Raw genomic sequence first — 26,897 nt, 5'->3', positions numbered from 1 at the left:
GTGTACAGCCTCCGTTTGTGTTGTTGAAAAAAGGTCTTTGCAATGAACAAGTCGTTGGTCTTGCAAAATTCTACCATACGAGTTCCAGCATTATTTCTGTCACCAAGGCCAAATTTTCCAACTCCTGGTGATTCGTCTTTGTTTCCAACTTTTGCATTCCAGATTCCCCTCCTTACCAGTCCTCAATCTTGTCAGGCACATCCCTGCCCATGGATTTGTCCCTCTGTCCTAGTGCTTTTCTTCCAGTATTCACATGGCTCACCCTCATTTCCTTCTAGCCTTTAAGTGAGGCCCACTCTGCCCTCTTTGAAATTATAATTGACTTTGACTTTGCTTTACTTTTATTGCCAGTTACAGTAATCACTTCCTAATATACTGTATAATTTACTTATTCATTATTTTTTTTCATTTATCTCTCACCACTAGAGTCTGAGCCCCTGCTTTGTCCCTGCTTTCTGGTTTAAGAATGTATAATTGTTTGTGCTCTAGCGAAGGCCATGGGCAGGGGTATGCCCAGCAAGCATGGGGACTAGTAAAGAGGGTTATGTAAGGGGAGATCTACTTCCATAAAGATTTACAGCCTTGGAAACCCAATGGGAGGGGTCACAATGAGTCAAAATCGACTCGATGGTAGTGAGTTTGATTTTTTTGGTTTATAAACCAAAACCAAACTCACTGTCATCCAGTCAATTCCAGCTCATAGCGATCCCAACTCACAGCGATCCCTTTTGTGTTTCTGAGGCGGTAAATCTTTCTGGAAGTAGATTGCCCAGCCTTCCATCCATGGAGTGGCTGGGGCATCTGAACTGCCAACCTTCTGGTTAGCAGTCAAATGCCTTAGGCACCACACTGCCTTTAGTTTATATACTCTCACAAAGAGGAAGGACCCAGAGGAATTATACCAAGAGAATAACACCAGATATTTTAAAACAGTAGGATTCCAAATAGTTGATTTCCTTCATATTTTTCTGTTTTTCTCAAAATTGTATGTTGTTGTTATGTGCGGTCAAGTCGGACCTGACTCATGGCGACCCCTCATTGGGTTTCCAAGGGGGTATTACTACAGAAGTAGATTGTCCACCCTTCTTTCTGAGGAGTGGCTGGTGGGTTTGAACCGGGCTGGCTAGCAGTCAAGGTGCCTTAGGCACTGTGCTACCAGAGCTCCTAAAAGGAATAGGCTGTCAAAATTCTATAGTGAACATATATTACCTTGGTAATCGGGAAAAATGTGATAGGGTGTATCACTTTGAACATCCAATTTAAGTAGAGAGGAATGGTTTGTGAGCAGTTTATATTTGCAACAGGTTTTTACAGCAGCTTGAAAGATGCTTGAATCGTGTGTAGCAACCAAATACAAGTTTTTCTAAGAAAAACAGGAAGTCACAAATACTATGCTTCTTCACAGGAAGGGAGAGAGAGGAAGAGAAGCAGGAGGAAGGTGAGCTCAGTGGAAGGGGAGGAAGAAGAGAGGTGGGGAAAGAGGAGGAGACGTGGCTGTGGAGGAGGTACTTGGCATGTGGTAGGTGGTGGTGGTGCAATGTACAAGTGGTGTGGCTGCTGTGGGCGGGGCATTCTTTGTGTCTCTTCATCAGTATCCTCCCCTGTTGCAATATTGACCTTAGGGAGCAGTGGTCTGTTTTGATTTGGTGTCATGGTGATTATCCATGGTTCAAGGCAGAGAAACCCATCCTTTTATGGAGGTATTCAGACCTTCTTATCTACTGATTACCTGGAATGAAACTGCTGTTTGATTTTAAAGACAGTTGTACCTGCATAGAAGTGTGCATGATAAATACTTAGCATTTCAAGTGAGGAACACATTTTTCGATGAGACAACATTTTAAAAGCCAGGGTCACTGACTCACCATGCACAAGTTTTGTAATTCTCAAATTGGTGAAGGTTATAGACATTCTTATTTAAAAGATCAATGCAGATACCTTTTAAGGAACGTTTGGTGTATTTTGTTATGTGTATATATATATATATATGTATCTTATCATTTAGTAATTTGGAGCCTTAATCATGTGGTTATACCTAACATATATAAATGAATGAAACACCTGCAATGCATGTATTTTAGTTAATTTATTTTTGGTATTTTCATCCTAATAATTTTCATTAATTTTTTTTAAAGGTTTTGTTATAAAAATGTCAGACTTCATAGTTAGCTCAACATAACATAGGCTTTGATATTGAAGGCATTTATTGTAGTTTCAGCTATCTGCTACCAGCGATAGAAGCCTAGGCCAGTTACTTTTATGTCTGTTCATCATCTGTGAATTGAGAATTGTAGCTTTCTGCTCATAGGGTTGTGGTGAGAATCACTGAGATTGGGTACCTGCCTGTGCTGTATCTAAAGTGCTGCAGCAGGCTTGGTTGTACTTGGTTGAGAGTTTCCTACTAGATGCATTACACTACAGCATCTAGTGTCTGAGGACACTTCAAGGTTCATGAAAACATCATTGATAACTTTGAAACTCAAACTCCTGCTTTTACTTTAGCAGACTGCCACTGGACCTGTTGGCTTTTTTATTTTAGTAGGAAACATTTATTTCCAGCCTCTACACCCCTGTGTGCCAGTGTCCATAGAAACATGTCCCTGTTGTCTCTTCTTCACCTAGATGTATGCTCAATGTACTGATTGCATGGGCAGACAAACAGACCCTTTCTTCAGCCCAGGAGCTTGTTCATGGAGGACCTCTCCACTTCTTGTTTTAGTACAGGTTTAATTTCATTCAAGAAACATCTATTCCATTTCTTCCATGTTCCAGACACTGTGCTAGGCCTGGGGATTTAAAACTGGAAAGAAGTGGTTGTGCCCTCACAGACAGTGGTGACCAGATGTTAGGATGCATGCTATGATGGATGTATTATACACACCACTGTGTGGGCACAGAGGTGGGAAGGACTGTGAAACTTCTCTGGAGAAGGGTGGCAGTACTAGGTGTGAACCCACTCAGATGTGAATCTCTCTTGTACCCATTACCCTATTCTCTGATCCCTATTCAACCCATGGGCAAAGAAGTATCCAGAGAATTAGTAATCATGTGTCCTGGATTTTCTAGGGAAGATCAAATAGCAGGTATTCTGCCCAGTAGTCAGAGTCTGTGCCTGATTTTTGATTTGGGAAATAGTGTTGCCATACAAAGACAGATAAGCATAAAATGCTGTGTTAATTATCTTGAAATATTTGCCAGGTTTATTTTGGGGGCATGGGAGCAAGGATGAGGTCAGCAGCAGGAGATGTGCCTAAGGGTCTACAGCAGCTGGGCGCTTTGCAGCAGGGGCTGTTTGCAGTTGCGTGCTCAGCCGGGCTTGTTCCTCCTAGCTCTTGCTGCTGCTGATTTTTTTTTTTTTCTGACTTACTAAGTATAAAATATATTCATGGAACACCCTTGACATACCACACACTGCCCTAGATAGCTAGCTACAGGAGTATAAGAAAGAAGGGGACATACACCCTGCTCTCCAGGGGCTTCTCTTATTGGTGAGGAGACACATATTTGAACATAGAATGAGCAATTAAAAACTGAACAGGGGAGAACGGACTATAGGGGTGACCATCTGTTCCTTACTGATCAGGAGTCCAAGGCCCAGAAAGGTTATGTGATTTTGTCCAAGTGCTACATCACATTGTTCCTTCTGACAGACTCCAATAACAACTCCCACTCCTCCCCACTCCAGAAAAAGCTAGAATAAGATAGGCTCTTGCTGAAAACCAGCCTCCTTCCCTTCCTTCCACTAGTGTATTACTAAATGCCTATTATGTACCAGACACTGTTCTAGGCACTGGGGATAGAGCCAAACAAGTTGTCATCGAGTTGATACCGACTCAGTGACTCTGTAGGACAGAATAGAACTTCCCTATGAAATTTCCTAGGCTGTAATCTTCATAGAAGCAGACTATCACATCTTTCTCCTATGGATTAGATGGTGGGTGCAAACCACTGACCTTTCAATTAGCAGCTGAGCATTTAACCACTGTGCCAGTAGGGCTTCTCATGTTCTAGAGAGCCAATTACAAATCAGTAAAATATGTAGTGTGGATAAAGTGGGGAAATGTTGAGGGGTAGGCATGAGATGGTGGTTTTAAACCACAATGGGTGGTTAGGAGGTCAGACCTCTTCTGAGAAAGGGACAATTGAGGAAAGAACTGAAAGGATACAAATAGGATGCAGCCCACAAGGCACTCAAGTAAGGGGAGAAGGAGGACAGCCAATAGCATTACAGAGTAAGGAACACTCCTCTGCGCTCTAGAAACTCTGTAGTTATCAATGCAGGGTCAGGTTTTTGTACATTTATAAACCAATCCGAAACCCACTGCCATCGAATTGATTCTAATTCATAGCAACCTTATAGGACAAAGAAGATCTGCCCCATTGGGTTTCCATGGCTATAAATCTTTATGGAAGCAGACTACCTCATCTTTTTCACTCAGAGAAGGTGGTGTGTTTGAACCACTGACCTTTTGGCTAGCAGCTGAATGCCTTAAGCATCATGCCACCAAAGCTCCTTTTGTATATTTATATAAAAAAGAAAAAAAAAAAACAAACTCTAATTCACTGAGGCAGAAGAAAGTAATAAAGGACCCAATGCTGCTTATGATTCATTGATAGACATTGTGGAAGGAAGCATCCTAAATGACCTGAAACTTCAAGGTGTGATTGATCATGACTCATCCAAACACTCTAGTCCAGTTATATGACTCCATTGTTTTAGTCACAGGCAGCACAGAACAATGCGGACGTTCTTCTCTTACCCTGTACTCCCCATACACTTTAAAAAAGCTTTAGCAGATTTGTCAATGAAGTACAGAAGTACCCAGGATCGTGACATCTTCTGGTACATTATACTGCGCACATTTGTACTGGGCCTTGGCATTTGTGAGAGAAGTCTTAGAAGAAAGACTACAAATGCGTATTTCTCATTTTTCTATTTCAGACAGCTCATTTGAGGATACTGAACTCAAGGACTCATATCTCATTCCAAGAAACATCATGGCTGAACCAGATTATATAGAAGATGACAATCCTGAACTAATTAGGCCTCAAAAACTAATCAATCCTGTCAAAACATCCCGGAACCATCAAGATCTTCACAGAGAACTTCTTATGAATCAAAAGAGGTAAGATGGTTTCTTGAGCAAAGTTGAAACTTGCATGAAGTCCTTAGGGGACTTTTAAGATAACTGGGTTTAAATTTGGTTATGTTTATAAAGACTTCAAAGATTTTTTTTCCTTTCCTGACCATGTTTAATTGTTGTTGTTTTTAGGTGACGTTAACTTGATTTTCACTCATGTGATAGAGTAGAACTGCCCATAGGATTTCCTAAACGGTAATCTTTACCTGAGTAGATTGCTGGTCTTTCTCCCACAGAACCACTGAGTGGGTTCTAACCACCATCCTTGTGGTTGGCAACTGAGTACTTAACCATTGCACCACCAGGGCTCCTTCTATATTAAATTAAGAGTTCTTTATTCTTCTAGCATCTTTGACCCAGGTCACTCCTCCATGTAATCACAGCTGCCACTCCCAGTGACATTCTGCGCTCTGCAGTCCTATTTCTCCTGAAATATGTGCATATTTTAAACTTTTAATGGAAGGGACTAATTAAAGATGGAAGAGAGTCTCCCAAGTAGAAGAGAAATATACAGTCTTAAAATTATAAAATCTCTGAATATTTCCTTTACATTTGGAAACATGTAGTAATCAGATGAAAATACTGCCAGCTTTTTAGCATTAGTGAGTGACAGAGAAAAGTCTCTAGAGCCACTTTAGACTTAACAATGCATAACATTCTTGTGTGTGTGTGTGTGTGTTTTTTCCCCCTCTTGGTTTGTTCATTTTTAAGTAGCATTTTAAATGACTATTATCATCATATCTGTTCTTATTAATTTCTTTATAGAGGAAGAATGCATTTACCTCGCATCTTCTGTGTAAACAATTTGTGAGCCCCATCTGTGCCATAAATAATTTCTAATGCTGGACAGGTATACTCTACTTTTTATGTGATTGTGGGCAGAGCCAGTAGACTGAGATTGCTGAGGATATAAGGTTACTTTATTAAAAGTAATCTTGATTTAAGGAAATTTTCTTTGGTGGTTACCAAGGGTGGGAGGGGAGGGAAGGGAACACTGTTAGATAGGTAGAGACAGGTATTGATTTGGGTGAAGAGAAGGGCAGTGTACCCAATGTGAGTGATCAACACAGTGGCATTGAGGAAGAAGTCAGCAAGAGGTGCATGGGAGGTACAGACCATAAAGATGAACCCTTTTGCATGTACATTACTACGTGGTCAGTGAAGGCAAACATGGATATATAGAGGTGAATAGATGGTTGTACCGGCTGAACTATTGTGTCTCTGCAGGGGTGAGTGTGCCTAAGACCATGTACAGGGTTGGCAGACATTGTTTCTAAAAGTATATTTGTATGTTCTATAAGAATTCCCAGGTATATGGTAGAGCTGTCAAGGGGCAAGCTTGTAGTCACTTCTTGGCCACAGCCAGCTACCCAGAGGGAGAGAGTAGTTGGACCTGTGTGTTTGGGACCATAGGCACAGGAGACATCAAGCTCAACTGGCATAATGCACTGTCCAAAACACTGTTCCACATCCTACTTTGGTGCGTAGCGACTGGGATCTTAAAAGCTTGCAAGCAGCCATCTAGAGGCAACGATGGGTCTCTCATCATCCAGAGCAGAGACGAATGAAGAACACCAAAGATGCATAGAAACAATTCGTCAAGTGACTGGTACACCATGCGATGCTCAGCCTATATGACTATGAGACCAGAAGAACTAGATGGTGCCTGGCTACCACTGTCAACCACTCAGATAGGGACCTCTGTAGGAGATCCTGGATAGAGTGGGAGAACAATGTGGAACAAAACTCAAAATCATTGGAAAAAAAAAAAAGGACGAGGTTTGCCGGTGTGATAGAGCCTGATGGAACCACAGACTATGGCCCCTAGCTACACTTCGTGTCTGGAAATGAACCCACTCCTGTGGCTTCCAGCCAAACAAAAGACAGGCATATGAGCTGAACATTTACATTAGGGAGATACACTCTTTGAAGAGATCAATCATGGGAGAATAGAAGGGCTGTGTATGCACAGGGAGACAGCTCATGTGGCAGGAGTGCAGGGGAGGGAAGGACACAGGGAAGAGGTAACTATGGGGAGGAAGTAGGAGGGAAGCTGTTGCATTGTGGGAAATTGTAGTCAATGTCATGAGAGAGTGTATTTGAGCTGCTGTATGGAAAGTGAGTTTGCTCTGTAAACTTTCACCTAAGTCATAATAAAAATTGGAAAAAGTAAGTTTAATTTATAAATATTTTCAGATCTTTAGAATGAAGCAGTTGGTCTCAGTGTTGGGGGAGTATGTATGGATCACTCATTCACCTCTTTCCTAAACCCTGGTGAAAGGTAGAGTGACACATTGAACTAAAACATAAACAGACCAATTAAGCATTTAACTTTTGGAGGGAAGGCCTAATTCACAATGAAAAATAAAAATGGTTGGGAAGGAATGTTGTGGCAATTTACTTTCCTGAGAATATCCATGCCAGAACTAACTTCTGCCCCAGGAACTCTTTGTAAATGCATCTCTCCTTATAGACTGTGGGAATATGACTTATCCCTTTTTATCCCCAGCATATACTATGGTGCTGTTAGATTAATGTTTATTTAGTCAAATGCAAATTTGATCCTTTTTCAGTGTGCTTAGCTTCTATTTTGTTTGTCACACAAATGAAAAAAAAAAAAAAAAATCATCATGCCCAAAGCAAAACAGGACAATATCAGTTTGTAAATAGGCCACAGAATTTGGAAGCAGTCTTGTGTGGGAAATCATGTCTACATTTTGGTGGGAAGACTATCAATTTAATATACTCTAGCCTCTAGAGCAGAGTCTCGTAGCCACTGAAGGGTTTTCTGATAGCCTTTCTATCTTGGACTTCACTTCTCTTATCTGTAAAATGAGAGTGGGCACTTGGTTGATCTCTATAAACATTTTAGCTCAGACTCTTTTTAAATATAAAATAATGAAAAACACTCCAAGTCAAAATAGAGGAAAAGATAAAACCAATATTGGCAGAATAAATTTACTCTAAGGTATGAGCTACAAATCTGCAGAAATATTTTTAGTAGTCTGAATCATATCTCTGTAAAATTTATGGACTTTTGCACTGGAGTCTTGTTTCCAATTTTCTTACAATAGGCACATTATATGAAAATAGATCTCCTTTCTATCTTTCTCTGGCCCATGCTTTCTTTTCTGTGTTTACACAGCTGACTCTTTAGCCAGGCCCAGCTCAACTGATTTGGGAGAATACTAATATCCCCCAAGGACCACGGTATAGAGAGGACAGTGGGCTTTCAGATCAGAGAGAAATGGTCTGAATCCTGATTCACCATTCAACTTGACCTCACTTAATGATTTTGGACCAGTTCCCTACCTCTGAGGTCTGTGTCTTCATCTATAAAGTGGAGAATAAGAATATCTTATAAAAAATTAAAGTAAATAGCATGCATAGTATCTATTAAGGTACCTGGCATATGTAGGTGTTCAATTAAATGTTGGTCTCATCTATCTTCCACTTTCCATGTGACATAATCTGGAAATTCCTATTGCTTTTTCCCCTTGAAAGTTTTGGTCTGGCTTGAAAAGTGTATTTTAAAAAAAAGAGAAGAAAAAAGAGAAAAGACAGGTTTCAAAATGAAATGAATATATCTCATTGTATATCTTTGGGTTTTTCAAGGTATAATATTAGTTTCATAAGGTCCTCTTATTAGAAATAAAACTGGTTTTACTTAGAGTGGAAATTCTCATGCAATTTCTTACTTTTTATTCATCATCTATCACATATACTTTTTTTAGAGACTGTAGGATTTTTATTTCTAAAATTTTGGAAAAAATTATTTCTGAAATAATAGGAAGTACCCCATCAGTAATACGTATTTTGGTGAAGGATAATCATACTGTATTCTATACTAGTTTGTACTATAATGAAATACATACTTTTTTACAGTTTATAAAGGGCCTTCCCATGTGCTATCTTATCCATTGATCTTTCTTATAACATACTGTGTGTTACATTGATATATCCCACTTTGACATATGAGCAAGAGAAAATTCAGTAATGGGTTTCAGGATCTTGCCAAGGTTACACTGTGATATTTTTTTGGAATAAAAGATTTGAAATAAACAAAGAATTTAAGGGAGTTTATAGAGATAATCAAATATTGTAATAATAAAAGTTAGAAAAGGTGTGGGGAAATGAGAGGATGACAGAATTGAGATCAACTCAATACAAGCTTTAACATGAAGCCTTGTACTTTTATTCTAAATAGCCATACATTTGACTTAAACCCCTATAGTAGTTGATTCAAAGAGTTTTTAGAGTTAGTTTTTAGTGATCATGAAATAAATTGCAAACTCATTACTTAGAACAAATACTCATAGGTCTTCAGACAGCGACACCTAGGCTCTTTCAAGTATATGATATTGTCCTTTTATTTATTGTCTTTTGGACCCTGATGGTGGTGTAGTGCCTAAGCCAGTTGACTGCAAACCAGAAGGTTGGTGGTTCAGACTCACCAGCTCTTCCACTGAAGGCAGATGGGCCAATGTATGTCTGTAAAAATTGACTGCCTTGCAAACCCAATGGGGGTCACTATGAGTTGGAATCAACTTGATGGCAGTGAGTTTGGTTGTTTTGGTTTTAGTTGCAGGTTAAAATTCTTTAACTTCAGATTTGATCACAGTTTGCTAATAATAATAAGTCTGATATAGTTAAAGATCCTTTGTCAGGTTGTCAGGTTCTGTAGATGTTCTAGATGGCATAAAAAGACAGATTTAAAGAGGCGTTTTTTGTAGGTGAAAGTCCAGTGTTTAAGAAGCCTTAAAGGCAATAGTAAGACTATTTTTAATACATTTTAGATAAGTTCTAATATAATTTAGAGAATATAATTTAGTTCTCTATAAAGAGAATAGCCGTTTTTTATACCTCTGTAAAATTGATGCTTTGGTTTATACATTTCAAAGTCAGCTCTTTGTAGTTGCCTGTGTTTTTAGTTATTTTTCTTTTGACATGCTTTACTAGACAAATAGCTCATTAATAATACTTGCTGCTGTACAACATGAAAAAAGATATGAGGAGTTCTAGTGATACCGGTTTTCAGTGGCTATTTTTTTTCAAAAGTAAACCTCTTTTTCCCTCTTCTTTGTCTGTCTTGGTCTGGAAGCTCCACTGAAACCTATCCACCCTGGGTGACCCTGCTGGTATTTGAAATACCAGTGGTAAAGCTTCCAGCTTCACCATAACAGGCAGGCCACCACAGTAAGGAAACTCTAATGACATGGATGGGTATAGCTTTCAGAACCTCCATTTGCTGATGTGGCACAGTTCAAAATGAGGTGGAGTCACTGAGGTATAAATCTAGAAAAATTGGAGGTTGTCAAAAATGAAATGGAATGTATAAAGATTGATATCCTAGGCTTTGGTGAACTGAAAAGAACTTGTATTGGCCATTTTTAATCAGACAACCATATTCATCATTAAAAGAACATTTCAATATCTATCCTGAAGTACAGTGCTGTCAGCAATAGGATGATATCCATCCGTCTGGTAGCGTTGTGCCTAAGACATTTGCCTGCTAACCAGAAGGCTAGTGTTTCAAACCCACCAGCCACTCCTTGGAAGGAAGATTGGGCAATTTACTTCCATAGTGATATCACCTCAGAAATCCAAGGAGAGGTCACTATGAGTCAATGCGACTCGATGGCAGTGACTTTACAGGGAAGTTAATATGACTGTGATTCAAATTTATGCATCAATCACTAAAGCCAAGGATGGAGAAATTGAAGATTTTTACAAACTTCTGCAGTCTGAAATTGACCAACATGCAATCAAGATGTATTAATAATTACTGGTGATTAGAATGCAAAAGGTGGAAACAAAGAAGCCGCTTTCATAGTTGGAAACTGTGGCCTTTGGTGATTGAAGTGATGCAGGAAATTGTGTGATAGAACTTTGCAAGACCAGTGACTTATTCATTGCAGATACCTTTCTCAATAACATAATGTCAGCTATACACACATAGACCTCACTACAGAAATCAAATCAATCAACTGTATCTGTGGAAAGAGAATATGGAGAAGCTCAATCTCATTAGTCAGAATAAGGCCACAGGCCAACTTTGGAACTGACCATCAGTTGTTTGTATGCAAGTTGAAGTTGAAGCTGAAGAAAATCAAAGCAAATCCAGAAGAAACAAAATATGACCTTGTGTATGTTGTTGTTGTTGTTGTTTGCCGTCAAGTCGGCCCCGACTCATAGTGTATATACCACCTGAATTTAGAAACCAGCTGAAGAATAGATTTGATGCCTTTTACACCAATGACCAAAGACTAGATGAGTTGTGAGATGACATCAAGAAAATCATACATGAAGAAAGCAAAAAGTTATTAAAAAGTTAGGAAAGGAAGAAAAGACCAAAGTGAATGTCTGAAAAGACTCAAATGTGAATTGAAATGATGAAGCAAAAGATCTGAACAGAAGATTTCAAAGGATGGCACGAGAAGACAAAGTAAAGTATTATAACAAAATGTACAAAGACCTGGAGTTAGAAACCCAAAAGGGAAGAGCATGCACAGCATTTCTCAAGCTGAAAAAGCTGAAGAAAAAATTCCAGCCTCTAGTTGCAATATTGAAGGTTTCTATGAAGAAAATAGAATGGCCTCACATTCATCATCAAAAAGAACATTTCAGCATCAATACTGAAATACATTGCTGTCAGTGATAGGATATTATCCATACTCTGCAATAAGGAAGACCAGTTGTTACTACTGTTATTCACATATGCACACCAACTCTTCAAAGATGAAGAAATTGAAGATTTTTACCACCTTCTGCATTCTGAAATTGACCAAACATGCAATCAACACGTATTGATAATTATTGGTGTTTGGAGTGCTGAAGTTGGAAACAAAGAAGCAGCTTTGGTAGTTGGAAAATACAGCCTTAGTGATAGAAATAACTCTGGAGACCACATGATAGAATTTTGAAAAACCAACGGCTTATTCATTGCAACGTAAATGGGAACTATACATATGGACCTACATATAGGTCCTGGAATATACAGGAATCAAATTGACCACCTCTATGGAAAGAAGCAATGGGGAAGTTCAGTGTCATCAGTCAAAACAAGGCCAGGAGCTGACTGTAGAACAGACCATCAATTGCTTATATGGAAGTTCACATTGAAGCTGAAGAATAGTAAAACAAGTCCATGAGAGCCAAAATACAACCTTAATTGTGTCCCACCTGAATTTAGAGACCATCTCAAGAATAGATTTGATGCATTGAACACCAGTGATTGAAGACCAGATGAGTTGTGGGATGACATCAAGAACACATCACACATGGAGATAAGAAAAGGTCATTAAAAAGATGGGAAAGGAAGAAGAGACAAAAATGGATCTCAGAGGACACTCTGAAACTTGCTCTTGAACATAGAGGAGCAAAAGTGAATTAAGAAATTATGAAATAAAAGAGCTGAATAGAAAATTTCAGATGACAGTTTGAGAAGACAAAGTAAAGTATTATAATGAAATGTACAAAGACCTAGAATTAGAAAACCAAAAGGGAAGAACCTACTAGGCATTTATCAAGCTGAAATAACAGAAAAAATTTTGGCCTTAAGTTGCAATATTGAAGAATTCCATGGGCAAAATATTGAATGATGCAGGAAGCATCAAAAGAAGATGGAAGGAATACACAGAGCCACTGTACCAAAAAGAATTGGTTGACACTCAGCCATTTCAGGAGATAGCATATGATCAAGAACCAATCATATTGAAGGAAGAAGTCTAAGCTGCACTAAAGGACTTGTCAAAAAAAACAAGGCCCCAGAATCAATACCCATTGAGATGTTTCAGTAAATGGATGCAATGCTAGAAGTGCTCACTTGTTTATTCCAAGAAATTTGGGAGACAGCTACTTGGCCAACTGACTAGAGGAGATCCATATTTGTGCCCATTCCAAAGAAAGGTGATCCAACCAAACCAAAGCCAAACTCACTGCCAACACTCATAGCGATCCTTTAGGACAGATTAGAACTGCCTCCGTGGAGCAGCTGGTGGGTTCAAACTGCTGACCTTTTGGTTAGCAGCTGAATGCTTTGACCAGAGCTGCTCTAGGTGGCCCAATGGAATAGAGAAATTATCAAACAATATCATTAAAATTTCATGCAAGTAAAATTTTGTTGAAGATAATTAAAAAATAGTTGCAGCATTATGTTGACAGGGTACTGCCAGAAATATAAGCCAGATTCAGAAGAGGACATGGAATATCATTACTGATATCAGATATCAGTAATGGATATCTGATACCATTACTGATATCAGATAGATCTTGACTGAAAGCAAAGAATACCAGAAAGATGTTTACCTGTTCTTTATTGACTATGCAAAGGCATTTGACTGTATGGATCTTAACAAGTTATGGATAACATTGCATAGAATGGAAATTCTAGAACATAGAACTGTGCTCGTGAGCATCCTATACATAGACCAAGAGGCAGTTGTTCTAACAGAACAAGGAAATACTGCATGGCTTAATATCAGGAAAGGTGTGTGTCAGGGTTGTATCCTTTCACCATACTTATTCAGTATGTATGCTGAACACATAATCTGAGAAACTGGACTATATGAAGAATGAAACATCAAGATTAGAAGAAGACTCATTAACAACCTGTGATATGGAGATGACACAGCCTTCCTTGCTGAAAGCAAAGATGACCTGAAGCACTTGCTGATGAATATCCAAAACTATAGCCTTCAGTATGGATTACATCTCAACATAAAGAAAACAAAAATCCTCACAACTGGACCAGTAACCACCATCATGACTAGTGGAGAAAAGATTGAAGTTGTCAAGGATTTCATTTTACCTGGATCCACAGTCACTGCCCATGGAAACAGCAGTCAAGAAATCAAAGGATGTATTTCATTAGACAAATCTGCTGCAGAAGATCTCTTTACAGTGTTAAAGAGCAATGATGTCACTTTGAATACTAAGGTGCGCCTGGCCCAAGGCATTGTCTTTTCAGTAGCCTCACATGTATGTGAAAGCTGGTCAATAAATAAGGAGTACCATAGAAGAGCTGATGCCTTTGAATTATTGTGTTGATGAAGAATACTGAAAATCCCGTGAACTGCCAGAAGAATGAACAGATCTGCCTTGGAAGAAGTACTGCCGGAATGCTGCTTAGAAGTGAGAATGGTTAGACTTTGTCTCTTGTACTTTGGTCTTGTTATTAGGAGTGACCTGTCCCTGGAGAAGGATATTATGCTTGGTACAGTAGAGGGCCAGTGATAAAGGAGAAGATCTTCAATGAGATGAATTGACACAGTGGCTGTGATGATAGGCTCAAGAGTAGCAAAGGTGGTGAGGATGGCGCAGCACTGGGCAGTGTTTTGTTCTTTTGTACATAGGTTCACCATGAGTCGAAACTGACTCAACGACACCTAATGATAAGTGATACATGATAGAAGAACTTCCATTTGTATCCATGCAGATAATAATAGGTAAGCAAAAAATGTGAGTTAGTCCAAACTAGATGAAAGGAAAAGGGCGAAATCCAAATGCACACCACTAACACCTCCTTGAAAAAAATTAGGCCAAAAGCTGTTGGAGCAGGTTTTGTTACGATTTGAGCCAAACCTTATTTCTGGCTAAGTGCTCTCACAGATGAATAGGAAATCTTCTTGTGGATTTAAGTGTGCATGGAGCTAAGTTGGGGGTGGGATGAACATGGACTTTTCCACTCTGCCCCAAATATATTTAGTGGTATGTGAAGTGTGAAGTATTCCTTTAAAAGTTACCTGTTCATTTCACACACTGGTCATAGGAATATAAATTGTTGCAGCCTTTCTGGAAGGTATTTTGGCAGTACATATAAAAATGTGAAATAGTGACAATGAGATATCATCTTGCCCCAGCACTAGCAGCAAAGTTCAACAAGACAAAATAACAAATGATGGAGAGGATACAAAGAGATTGGGACTCTCATACATTGCTGGTGGGGTTGTAAAATGGTATAACCACTGTGGAAAGCAGTATGGCGATTCCTTCAAAAATTGGAAATAGAAATACCATTTGATCCAGCCATTCCATTACTAGGTGTATATCTTAAAGAAGTGAGAGCCATGACAACAGATATGTGCACAACCATGTCATCGCAGCACTATTTACAATAGCAAAAAGTTGGAAACAACCTAGGTGTCCATAAACTGAGGAATGGATAACCAAACTACGGTACATACACACAATGAAATACTATGCAACCCTAAAGAATAATGTAGCATCTGCAAAACATCACATAACATGGATGAACTTGGAGGCATGCTGAGTGAAATAAGTCAATCACAGAAGGACAAATATTGTATTAGTCTGTTATTGTAAAAGTCAAGAAACGGTTTATATATGAAAGGAAATTTTCTTTGTTGGGTACCAGGTGGGAGGGTAGGGTAGGGAGCATTGTCAGATAGGTAGAGATAAGTATTGATTTGGGTGAAGAGAAGGGCAGTGTACCAAATATGAGTGATCAACATGGTGGCATTGAGGAAGAGGAAGACAGAGAGAGGTACATGGGAGGTGCAAACAACAAAGATGAACCCTTTTGCATGTACAGTACTGCATTGTCAGTGAAGGCAAACACGGGTATCTGGGTGGATAGATGGGTGGGCAGGCTGAACTATTAGGTATGTCTATGCAGCAGGGAGTGTACCCAAGATCATGTATAGGGTTGGCAGACAATGATTCTACAAGTGTATTTGTATGTTTTGTAAGAATTCCCAGGAGTATAGTAGAGCTGACAAGGGACAAGGTTGTAGTCACTTCTTGATCACAGCCAGCTACCCAGAGGGAGCAAGTAGTTGAACCTGTGGGCTCAGAACCATAGTTGCAGGGGACATCAAGCTCAATTGGCATAACATACTGCACAAAACATTGTTCCACCTCCTATTTTGTCGAGTAGTGACTGGGATCTTAAAAGCTTGCAAGCTGCCATCTAGATGCAACGATGGGTCTGTCCTCGTCCAGAGAAAAGAAGAATGAAGAAAACCAAAGATTCATGGAAACAATTAGTCCTCATGACTGGTATGCCATGCAATCCTCATCCTGTAGGACTATGAGACCAGAAGAACTAGATGCTGCCCGGCTACCACTGTCAATGACTTGGAAGGGGATCTATGTAGGAGATCCTGGGTAGAGAGGGAAAACAATGTGGAAGAAAACTCAAAATCTTTTGGGGAAAAGGAGGGGGGGCAGGTTTGTTGGTCTGATAGAGCCTGGTGGAACCACCGAGACTATGATCCCTAGCTGCCCTTCAGATCTGGAATTTAACCCACACTTGTGGCTTCCAGCCAAACAAAAGACAGGCATATGAGCTGAACTGTACCTGAGGTAGATACATTCCTTGGAGAGAACAATCATGGGAGAAAGGGGCTGTTTATGCAAGGGAGACAACACAGGGGACAGGAGTACATGGAGGGAAGAGGTAACTATCGTGAGGAAGTGGGAGGGGAGCTGTTGCATTGAGGTAAATTGTAGTCAATGTCATGAGACAATGTGTGTGTGAACTGTGTATGGTAGGTGAATTTGCTCTGTAAACTTTCACCCAAATCACAATTAAAAAAGTAAAATAGTACTAATGCTTAGCCAGCAGTTTTACTTCTATGGGTCTAGTGAATAGAAATACTTGTATAATAGTGCAAATATAAATGGACAAGGAAATTCATTGCCTCATTGTTTTTAACAGTGAAAAAAAAATGGGAGCAATCTAAATGTTGGTCATTTAGGGGAGTGGTAAAATTATGGCACTTCTGTACTGTGATGGACTGTGAAAGAAGTTTGAGGAAGGGCTTTGTGGTCATATAGGCACAGAAGGTGTGGAGGAATGTAAGCCAGACTGTTAATAACAGGCTTCTCTGGGTACAGGAATGGGAAGGGGTTGATGGGACAGGGCTTCTATCTTGTACAATTTTGGGAGACACTGTTCAATAGAATACACTGTAAATGGTGCTCCCATGATTTGTGTAATAGTAGGGGGAGGCTGAATGTGCTTTTGCTTTCTATTTTATAGACAAATATGTGTTACTTGACTTTCTTTTTTGCAAAGAGCATGTGTTCATTTTATAATTTTCAAAATTGACTCTGCCCACTATAATAGTCACAGATCCATGTCCACAAGGCTGACTCAGGAATAACAGTTGGCTTGAGTAGTATAAAGCTGCCAGGGTTTGAGCATTCGTCAGTCATCTAGGTATTGACATTACTCAGTAGTTGCATATGTCAGAATTGATTAAAGAGAATCTGCTGTTCTCATGGAAGGGAATGATACTGTAATTGTTACAAAATTTGGAGAAACTTATTTCAATCTGTTGACAATATCTTTGCCAGTCAGATCCATTTTCAGACTTAGAGGATCATGTGGGCAGTGCTTGACTTTTTACGTTGAGTGTGAAAAGTTAAGTGATCCACCATAATAAAATATTAACACAATTTTTATGAATTCTAGGCTGTTCTCAGTGCAGAGCATTTATCATATAACCACCATTTTCCTGAGCTTCCTGTTACTAAATATTTTATCTCACTGTCACCATTGTGTGAAAATCTTTGAACAGAAAATGAATACTGCATAATAGTTAAACCCATTAAGATGTTGCCATAGAATGTCAGATTAATGTGTCATCTATCAGAGTTTGTTCAGCAGCTTTTGCATAATACAGAAGAATTTAATAACAGTTGAAGTTAATTTTGCCAGTGAAATACAGAGAAAGAAAAATGTTTGAAATTTAAATTATGCAGATAGCTAAATTCTTAATCCTAAAATTTGAATCTCTTGATTTTTTGTAGCATCATACTGAGGCTTATAACAGTCATGAAACTGAATGTGTCTTTACTCAGATTGTTTTAAAACAAAATTTCTTTTGAACAGTTGAAGTACTCATAAACATCTTTTAGTGAACTGATGAAACATTTAATTTCCGGAATATTCTTTCTATGTTTCTTCCCCCTCCCATGGCATTTAATATCTGAAACAAACAATAATTAAATCACAAAAGTGACCTGCCTGTTTTGTTCACTGGAGACTTGACTGAATTAAATTTATTTCATTTTAACCAAAAGTCCTGCTAGTGAAAATTGGGAAAGGAGGGACATATATATATATATATATATATATATTGAGTACTTTGTGTGCTCTTTATGTTCAGTGATGAAATATATTGACCTTTACATTGTAAGCAATACTGACCTGAACGTTTCTTCATGTGATTTAAAAAAAAAAAAAAGGTAGGTAAGAAAAATGCTAGATTTTTTTTAAAAAAACATAATTATAGTAAAACCAGGAAGTGTGCAAGTAAGAAGGAGCCATGGTGGTTAAATGGTTAAGTGTTTAGCTGCTAACTGAGCTGTCAAATGCTGGCAGTTTGAACCCACCCAGCCTCCCTGGGAGAAAAGACCTGGCAATCTGTCCTGTAAAGATAACAGCCTAGGAAATGCTGTGGGGCAGATCCACTCTGTCACACTGGGTCACTGTGAGTCAGATTCCACTCGAGGGTACCTAACAAAAGCAAGGACAGTCAAAAATTAAGGATTTAAAAAAAAAAAATCACTGCTGTAGAGTTGGATCCGACTCATAGTGACCCCTCCTTGAGTTTCCGAGGTGGTATCACCACGGAAGTAGATTGCCCAGCCTTCTTTCCGAGGAGTGGCTGGTGGGTTTGAACCGCAGTTCAAATGCCTTAGGCACTATGCCACCAGAGCTCCCAAAGTAAGGATTAGCATGCAGATGTGATAGTGTTAACTTGAAAGATACTGAAGTGGTATGATGTTGAATTTCTTACAACCAGAGCAAGTATTTCTGAAATTATTTAACAGTCATTCAATGACTCCAAGTTGATTAGTCACATTAATTGATTCATGTAGTTTAGAGAACAACCACCAAAGTAGACGTCCTTGATTGAAAAACTAGCTGTCATCATCAGGAAGAGCAGAACGTGTGGGTGGGGGATGGAGGTGGGGGCGTGTCCATCTTTGAGTCATAGGGTGCTTCAGCAGTGCTTGTTTCCTGCAGTCCATAAAAACGTGAGTTGCTGTGTATTTAAGAGAACATGTGTACATGTGAGTACCTACAGTTAAAGTGAATGTTGTATGGGTATGCATGAATATGTGCAGTTAACCATACTTTGGGAGCTCTGGTGGCATAGTGCCTAAGGCATTTGACTGCTAACCAGAAGGCTGGTGGTTCAAACTTGCCAGCCACTTTTTGGAAGGAAGATTGGGCAATCTACTTCTATAGCTTACACTTACGCTCTGTGCTGTCTGAAATTTATAGCATTTTTTGTGTTCTGTGTTTGTTTTTTTTTTTTCATTTCTATTTTAAATGCTCTTGGTAAGTTTTAATATTAAGTTGAAAAAGTTTGTGAGCTGGTGGAGACTGGTTAATGTAATTAAGGCAGTGAGGAAGAGGTAGGCTGGCTAAGCCAACACTTTTAACAGCCTGGACTGGAGAAATCCAAGAAAATGGTGGAGGAAATAGAGGAAAGGAGAATCCTAGCTAACAATTGAAGAACCCTAGTGGTGTAGTGGGAGCTCTGGTAGCATAGTGCCTAAGGCATTTGACTGCTAATCAGAAGGCTGGTGGTTCAAACCCACCAGCCACTCCTGGGAAGGAAGATGGGGCAGTCTACTTCCATAGTGATACTGCCTGGGAAACCCAAGGAGGGGTCGCTATGAGTCAGGTCCGACTCGATGGCACATAACAGCAACAACAAGTGGTGTAGTGGTTAAGCATCTGCTGCTACCAAAAGGTTGGTGGTTCTCTGCAGGAGAAAGATGGAGCAGCCTGCTTCCATAAAGATTACAGTGTTAAAAGTCCTATGGGGCAGTTGTACTCTGCCCTTATAGGGTCACTGTGGGTCCCAATCGACTCTTCTTTGGTTTAGCTAACAATTAAATGTGATCTGAAATCCTGCTTCAGGAGATGCTAGTGAATGTCTTTCACTTGACTTGCCTCAGCATTTTAGATGTTTGCTAGTAAGTAGCCATGGGAGCTCTGGTAGCATAGTGCCTAAGGCACTTGACTGCTAACCAGAAGGCTGGCGGTTCAAACCCACCAGCCACTCCTCGGAAGGAAGGTTGGGCAATCCTACTTCCGTAGTGATACTGCCTTGGAAACCCAAGGAGGGGTCGCTATGAGTCAGGGCGACTGGACGGCATATAACAACAACAACAACAACAAGTGGTGTAGTGGGCCCCTGGGGATGGCCTCAGGGTCTCGGGCAGTCAGCTGCCACACCCAAGGCTGGCAGTTCAAACCCACCGGGCTGCTTCCCGCCAGGTAGCCAGGCTGTCTCTTTAGGAGTTCTGGTAGCATAGTGCCTAAGGCACTTGACTGCTAACCAGAAGGCTGGTGGTTCAAACCCACCAGCCACTCCTCGGAAGGAAGGTTGGGCAATCCTACTTCCGTAGTGATACTGCCTCGGAAACCCAAGGAGGGGTCGCTATGAGTCGGGGCCGACTCGACGGCGAATAACAACAACAACAGTAAGTAGCCTGAGGTGTTTTTTCCCCCCTTTTGAAAGGATGATGACAGCTTCATTTATCTTTCAGAAATGTAGAACTTCTTCCCTTAAACTTGACTTCCATGCATTATAAATAATAAATTCTGCATCTAAAATGGTTTAGGTTAAAGGAACAGTAGACTGTGAGTAGGAAGATCAGGGCTATTGCCACTCAGTAGAGTGTACATAACCTTGGACATGCCTTTAGAGGTATAAGAACCCACTCTCAGATCTGAGCAATGAAGGACTGACAGGTCTCCAGGGTAATTTTGCCGTATAAATTTCTGTAACAGCTTGAGTGTAGGCTGCATTTAGTGCATGGAATCAGGGCCTAGATCTTGAAAAGCTTTCTGCAAAACTCTAGGTGGGGTCATCTCCTACTCTGAGCATCTCCATCTAGTATTCATTACACCCATAGTTTGAGCATCTTGTTCCCCACCTTCCCTACCACCACCCTCACTAGCCTCCTTTGTCTAAACTAGTGTCTAGCAATAGTAGGTTTTCGGTACATTAGTGTTGATTGAATGAATTTTGCATAGTCTTTTGGAAGATGCTCTTGCCCTTTCTTTCATGCTTATGAATTTCCGAGACCACCATGGTAGCCTATTAACTGGTTAGCTTTTGTAATAAATACTGCAATCATGCTAATTTATTAGACCCCTTTTCTATGGCTGATACCTTAAATTAAGTTTCTATTAATGAAAGATATGATTACAGTTTTTTTAAATACTGTTTTATTAATGCTTTTTCACAGGGGTCTTGCCCCTCAGAATAAACCAGAACTACAGAAAGTGATGGAAAAGAGGAAACGAGACCAAGTAATAAAGCAGAAGGAAGAAGAAGCACAAAAGAAGAAATCTGACTTGGAAATAGAACTATTAAAACGGCAACAGAAGTTGGAGCAGGTAGGGGTGATTGGGGTAAAGGCTGTCTTTTTTGTACTGAGAACTAAGAATGTTGGTGCCAGCAGGATTTACCAGACATGTCAAATGTAAATGTTTATACCATGAAAGGAAGATCTGAGATGAAATGTTAGCAAATGAGATAAAACACGTTTAAGGATGACAAGGATTCTATTGAGGATCTCCGAATGGAGATCCAGTAGACAAAATCAAAATAGGAAAATATTGTTGAATCCACAGCAGAGTGTTGGGATTTCAAGCAATGTAATGAAATTCAACTTCATTAAAAATACAAGGCAACTGTGTCATTGATCTCAGTATTGTTTTCATAGTCTTGATTTTCAGATTCTTGTCATTTCTTAAAGAGCCCTGGTGGCACAGTGGTTAAAGTGCTTGGCTGCTAAACAAAAGGCTGGTGGTTCTAACCTACCATCTGTGGAAGGAAAATGTGGCAGTCTGCCTCTCTAAAGATTCACAGCCCTGGAAACCCTATGGGACAGTTCTACTCTGTCCTGTAAGGCCACTATGAGTTGGAAGTGACTCAGTGGCAGTTGGTATGGCTTTGGGGTTTGGGTCATATCTTAGGGTTGTTTGCAATAACAACCAATTGGTGTTTTTTTGTTTTTTGTTTTTTCCTACTGTGCAGAATTACCTAAAAAAAAAAACCCCAAAACTAACCTAACTCACTTCCAATAAGTCGATTCCAACTCGTAGCAACCCCCTTTGGGTTTCCAAGGCAATAAATCTTTACAGAAGTAGATTGCCCAGTGTTCTTCCATGGAGTGGCTAGTGAGTTTGAACCACGAACCTTCTGGTTAGCAGTCAGATGCCTTAGGCAATACACCACCAGAGCTCCTTAGAATTACCTAAGAACCTGTATAAATAGACATATTTTTTTAAAAAACAGACTAGAAGAGGATTAGGACATGAAGTTGTTAGGGACTTTGGAAAGAGAGTATTTTGAAAAACTTCTTGTTTTTTTGAAAATAATTCTCTTGTTTCTGGATTTTACTCAGCTTGAACTTGAGAAGCAGAAATTGCAAGAAGAACAAGAAAATGCCCCAGAGTTTGTGAAGGTAAAAGGCAATCTCAGGAGAACAGGCCAAGAAGTCGCCCAAGCCCAGGAGTCGTAGGCTGAGGCAGCCCAGAGACCTCATGTGACCCAGCCCATCACCTCACAGAAGCCATGTCTGTAGGTGCCTCCTCAGCACTTCATCTCAGGGCAGAGCCCCTGGAGAGATTTCCAGCCAGCAGAAAATTTTTACTTTAAAAAGGATTTGGTTTTGGTTTTCCTCCCCTTACACTCTGGGTGAATAAACTGCCTGTGACAGTTACAGTTCCTATTAGCCAAATGAAGGACATTGACCAGCATATAAGTTGGGATAATGGACCCGTGTTCAGAGACTTAAAAAAAAGTAAAAAAGGAAGAGGACACTGGAATAAATTTTTGAGAGTTGCACTACTTGGTTTTTCTTCCAAACCAAGTTTAGTGAGGCACAGAGCCTTTTTCCTTTTAAAAGCTAGAGGAGTTGTGTTTAATTCTTCTTTTGTCATCTCTGAGATAATTTAGATGGCATAGAAATGCATTTAATTTGTTACATCCAATACCTGTAAATTCTATTTTGAGAACCTGAAATTTTCTTGTTTAATTTATACTTTCACCCATATTGGAATACACACCAGAGAATATTAATGTTAATGTTGAGCACAGCTGTTATCGTTGTTGGCATTTAACTCAGAAATAGGGTGAGAAGGTTTGAAAATATGTGAACAAAAATATGCAAATATCTGTCTTGATCTTACTTTAATTCCTTTCAGATCTCTGTGTAACAGTATGCTACATGGTGACATTTGGGTTCAGATTGACATCATGTAAATCCATTTATTGTTTTGCTAACCTGTAGTAGTGGTTTTTGTTTAAAAATTTTTGGCTAAGCAACTCATTAGAGGTGAAAATTCTCCCAAGCTTTTGGAGAATGGAGACTAGTCCATATAACCCAACTTTAGTGTCAAAAGTAGAGGGACCAAAATCTCTTGATTTCTCATGAGAACAGTGTGGGGAAGGCTCCTACTGGGAGCTGGGTAGTGAGGAGTTCTTTGGATATTTTAATGTGAAACAATTATAGATCAGTCTTAAGGAAACTTAATTGGAAGATTTTTGGCATTTGTATGTTTGGAATATCTTTAGAATCTAAGCTTTGAAATTTCCAATTAATAGTCACTTATTTCTTTGTCTTTTCTTTTTTCTTGTGAAGGAAGACTTAGTGATGGTTATGCTGTTGATAATGATGGCATTGATGACTACTACACTGCATCTCTCAGGAAAAGCTGAGGGGAAGGGAGAGGCTGCTCAGTTTCCTCATTCAAGTAGCATGCTATTTGAAGTAAAGTCCAAGTTATGAGTATTAGCAAAATTCACATGCAGGATTCATTTTACACAGCTGTTATGGTCAGGAATACATTCTCCTTGGAGTGGTATGGAAGCATTTGCGTAAGTTCAGTGTGTTCTCCATACATTCATTCAGCCAGTAATTTCTACAGTCAAGATTCTTCTTGTATTTCCTTTAAAGGCTCATAGAAAGCTGGATCCCAAGCCTTTGAATCTTTAATGAGGGTGGTAGAAAATAGCTTTCTGTGGGAATGCTTTAGTTTAGTTTTAATAGTTGATGATTAGGCCCATATTCAGTCTTAATGTGAACGAGATAAAAGTAAATGCAATGATAATATACTGCTAGAGAAACATGTTAGTTGATTACACATGAAATGGATTATTTATCTCATCAGCAAGTATTATTTGAATAAACTATGAGAAGCTTAAGATAAAATGTTGCTCTATAATAGCTTGCTTTTGAAGATGGAATGGTAACTATTTTTTTCCATACTTCTTCCTTTTGAAAGAAGAAAATGTGATTGACCATCTTGAAAGGGCAAGTACATTTCTGATTGCTTATTGACTAGAGTTCTTTCTTTGTGTATATGGGCTAATGATGTGACTTTCAAAACAAAGATTCAGGACAGTGTCACATCCTTTTGTATAACTGGATTTTAGATCTTTAGGTCTGTACCCTTGAAATAATGCTGTCACGATAAAATTCTCAAGGGCTCTGACAGGTTCCTTTAGAAAGACCAATTCTGTTCCAATAATTTTGCTAGAATTCAGTCTTTGCTGAGGGAAATAAAAGTTACAAAAGCATTTTTTTTCCCAGTCTTACAAATCTGTGGAATTATATGTAGTTGGTACAAGGTCTGGCCAAAAGAAGACTTGTAAATAGCGTCAAGTGATGTTTATAACTACACAATGGAAGTACAAGTAGAGAAGCTCTTTGAAGTCGTCAAACCAGCTCAGGTTTAAGCCTGAGTTTAATAAGATGTTCTGTCACCCCTCACACCTCAATACTGTACAGTCCAAACCTCTAGGACTCGGAATATCTGAGCAGTTTGTGCTTTGGGCCACTTTTTGACAAAAATGGCTCCATTTTCCACTCTATAGTTTTCTTAAAATAGTTCAGTGTTTTATAGTCTCCTAGTAGTAGTGTTGCTTTCTAAGCTATAACAGTTAACTTTATTCTTCTACTCTGAAAAATCTTGACTTGTTTGAGTGTATATAATATATATAAAGGGAGCCTTAATGGATTTTTTTTCATAATTTAATATTTTTTGTATTTGCTCTTGTATAATTGTTTTTAATGGAAAGTATTACAGAATTGAGGTTGGAATTCTTAGAACCAAAGTTATTCTTAATAAAAATCACCACATGCTTGGACCATGCAACCATGTTTGTCTGATCTGTTTAATATGCATGTCAAGAATTGAAGGAGGGGTCGGGGTTATGCTCACTTCATGGATTAGAAGGTGGTTCCAGGGTTTTTGGTGACTGCCTCACTTTAACAGTCTTCCCCCCAAATCAGTTATGTTCTGTTGCTTTGTGTCAATCAAGAAAGTCTTGACTGAAGCAGATCTGAAAGATCTTTCAGAAGCAGATTGCCAAGCCTGGCTTTGGAAGTGCCTCTAGGTGGGATTTAACTGCCAACCTTCAGGCTAGTGAAAAGAAAAAGAAGAAAAAAATTACTACCATTGAGTCAGGAGCCCTGGTGGCGTAGTGCCTAAGGCATTTGACTGCTAACCAGAAGGCTGGCAGTTCAAATCCCACCCCCCAGCCACTTCTTGGAAGGAAGGTTGGACAATCTACTTCCGTGGAGATACTACCTCGGAAACCCAAGGAGGGGTCACTGTGAGTTGGTTCCGACTCAATGGCAGTGAGTGACCACTGAGTCAGTTCTGACTCATAGTGACCCTTTAGGACCCATTAGCACTACCTGCCTGCATAGGGTTTCCAAGGCTGTAAATCTTTACGGAAACAGACTGCCTCATCTTTCTCCTGCAGAGGGCTGGTGGGTTTAAACCACCGATCATTTGGTTGGCAGCCAAATGCTTTAACCACTGTGCCACCAGAGCTCCTTTTAGCTGGCTAGTAGTCAAGTGCTTAACCATTTGCTCCACCCACTAATATATAGATATAGGTGAAATAATGTATTCACACATTTGCACCAATACTTACTTTATTTATAAAAATATATGTGTGCTGAAAATCATGAGTTCATGTTGATACCTCCGATTTCAAGTTAATGGCAAGTTCTAGCTTCTCTAACAATGAAAACCTGTCTGCTACTATCCTTCATATATTTACTTATGTTTTTAGTCCCACTGCATGTATGTTAAAGGAGCTGTTCTGGTTACCTAGTGCCACTCTGACAAGAATATACCACAGATGGCATGGCCTTAACAGGAGTTTATTCTCTTACAGTTTGAGAGGCTAGAAGTCTAAGTTCAAAGTGCCAGGCTCTAACGGCTGGGTGAAAGCCCCTCAGCCTTGGTCTTCAGCTCTGCCTCCAGCTCCTGGCCCAATGAAGCTAGAGACATATCTCTATTCAGACAGCTGCTAGCTACTGAGGCTGACAAATACAAGGTCGACAAGTGAAAAGGCACAGTCCTGATGTTACCAAACCACACGGCAGACCATTAATTCAAGTCTGTTAGAAGTCCCAAGGTCAGCAGAGCATGGCAGGCTGCTGAACAACGACATAGTGACATGCAGGGTTCTAGTGTGCTGTAAGCTAGAGACCATTCCCAAAGCTGTTTCTTATATACGGGAAGCAGACCACATACCCAAAGCAGCTACTCAGCTGCTCCAATAGATTCCACCGTGGAGTTAATTACCAATCTCACTATGGGGAATAACTACATTCAGCTGCCCAGCCACTGGCCCAGTCAAGTTGACACACAAATTTAACCATCACAGGCGCTCTGGTGGGTGCAGTGCCTAAGGCATGACTGCTAACCAGAAGTTTGGCAGTTCAGACCCACCA

General features: G+C 39.6%; 1 protein-coding gene across 1 annotated transcript in view; it reads left to right on the top strand.

Annotated features, from left to right (window-relative positions):
- Nucleotides 1-22,664, top strand: part of FAM107B (family with sequence similarity 107 member B) — a 364,667-nt gene extending 342,003 nt beyond the window's left edge. The window contains exons 3-5 of the mRNA XM_007954913.2: nt 4,943-5,126; nt 21,384-21,534; nt 22,548-22,664. Of these exons, the coding sequence (XP_007953104.1) occupies nt 4,943-5,126; nt 21,384-21,534; nt 22,548-22,664 (452 nt within the window). The remainder of the gene's footprint in view (nt 1-4,942; nt 5,127-21,383; nt 21,535-22,547) is intronic.
- Nucleotides 22,665-26,897: the final 4,233 nt, after the last annotated feature.

The sequence above is a fragment of the Orycteropus afer genome, unplaced genomic scaffold (assembly GCF_000298275.1).
Source record: "Orycteropus afer afer isolate SDZICR_OR568_19922 unplaced genomic scaffold, OryAfe1.0 scaffold00481, whole genome shotgun sequence".
Taxonomy (NCBI): Eukaryota; Metazoa; Chordata; class Mammalia; order Tubulidentata; family Orycteropodidae; genus Orycteropus; species Orycteropus afer.
Note: the sequence above shows the minus strand (reverse complement) of the source record. Positions and strands in the feature narration are given on the sequence as shown.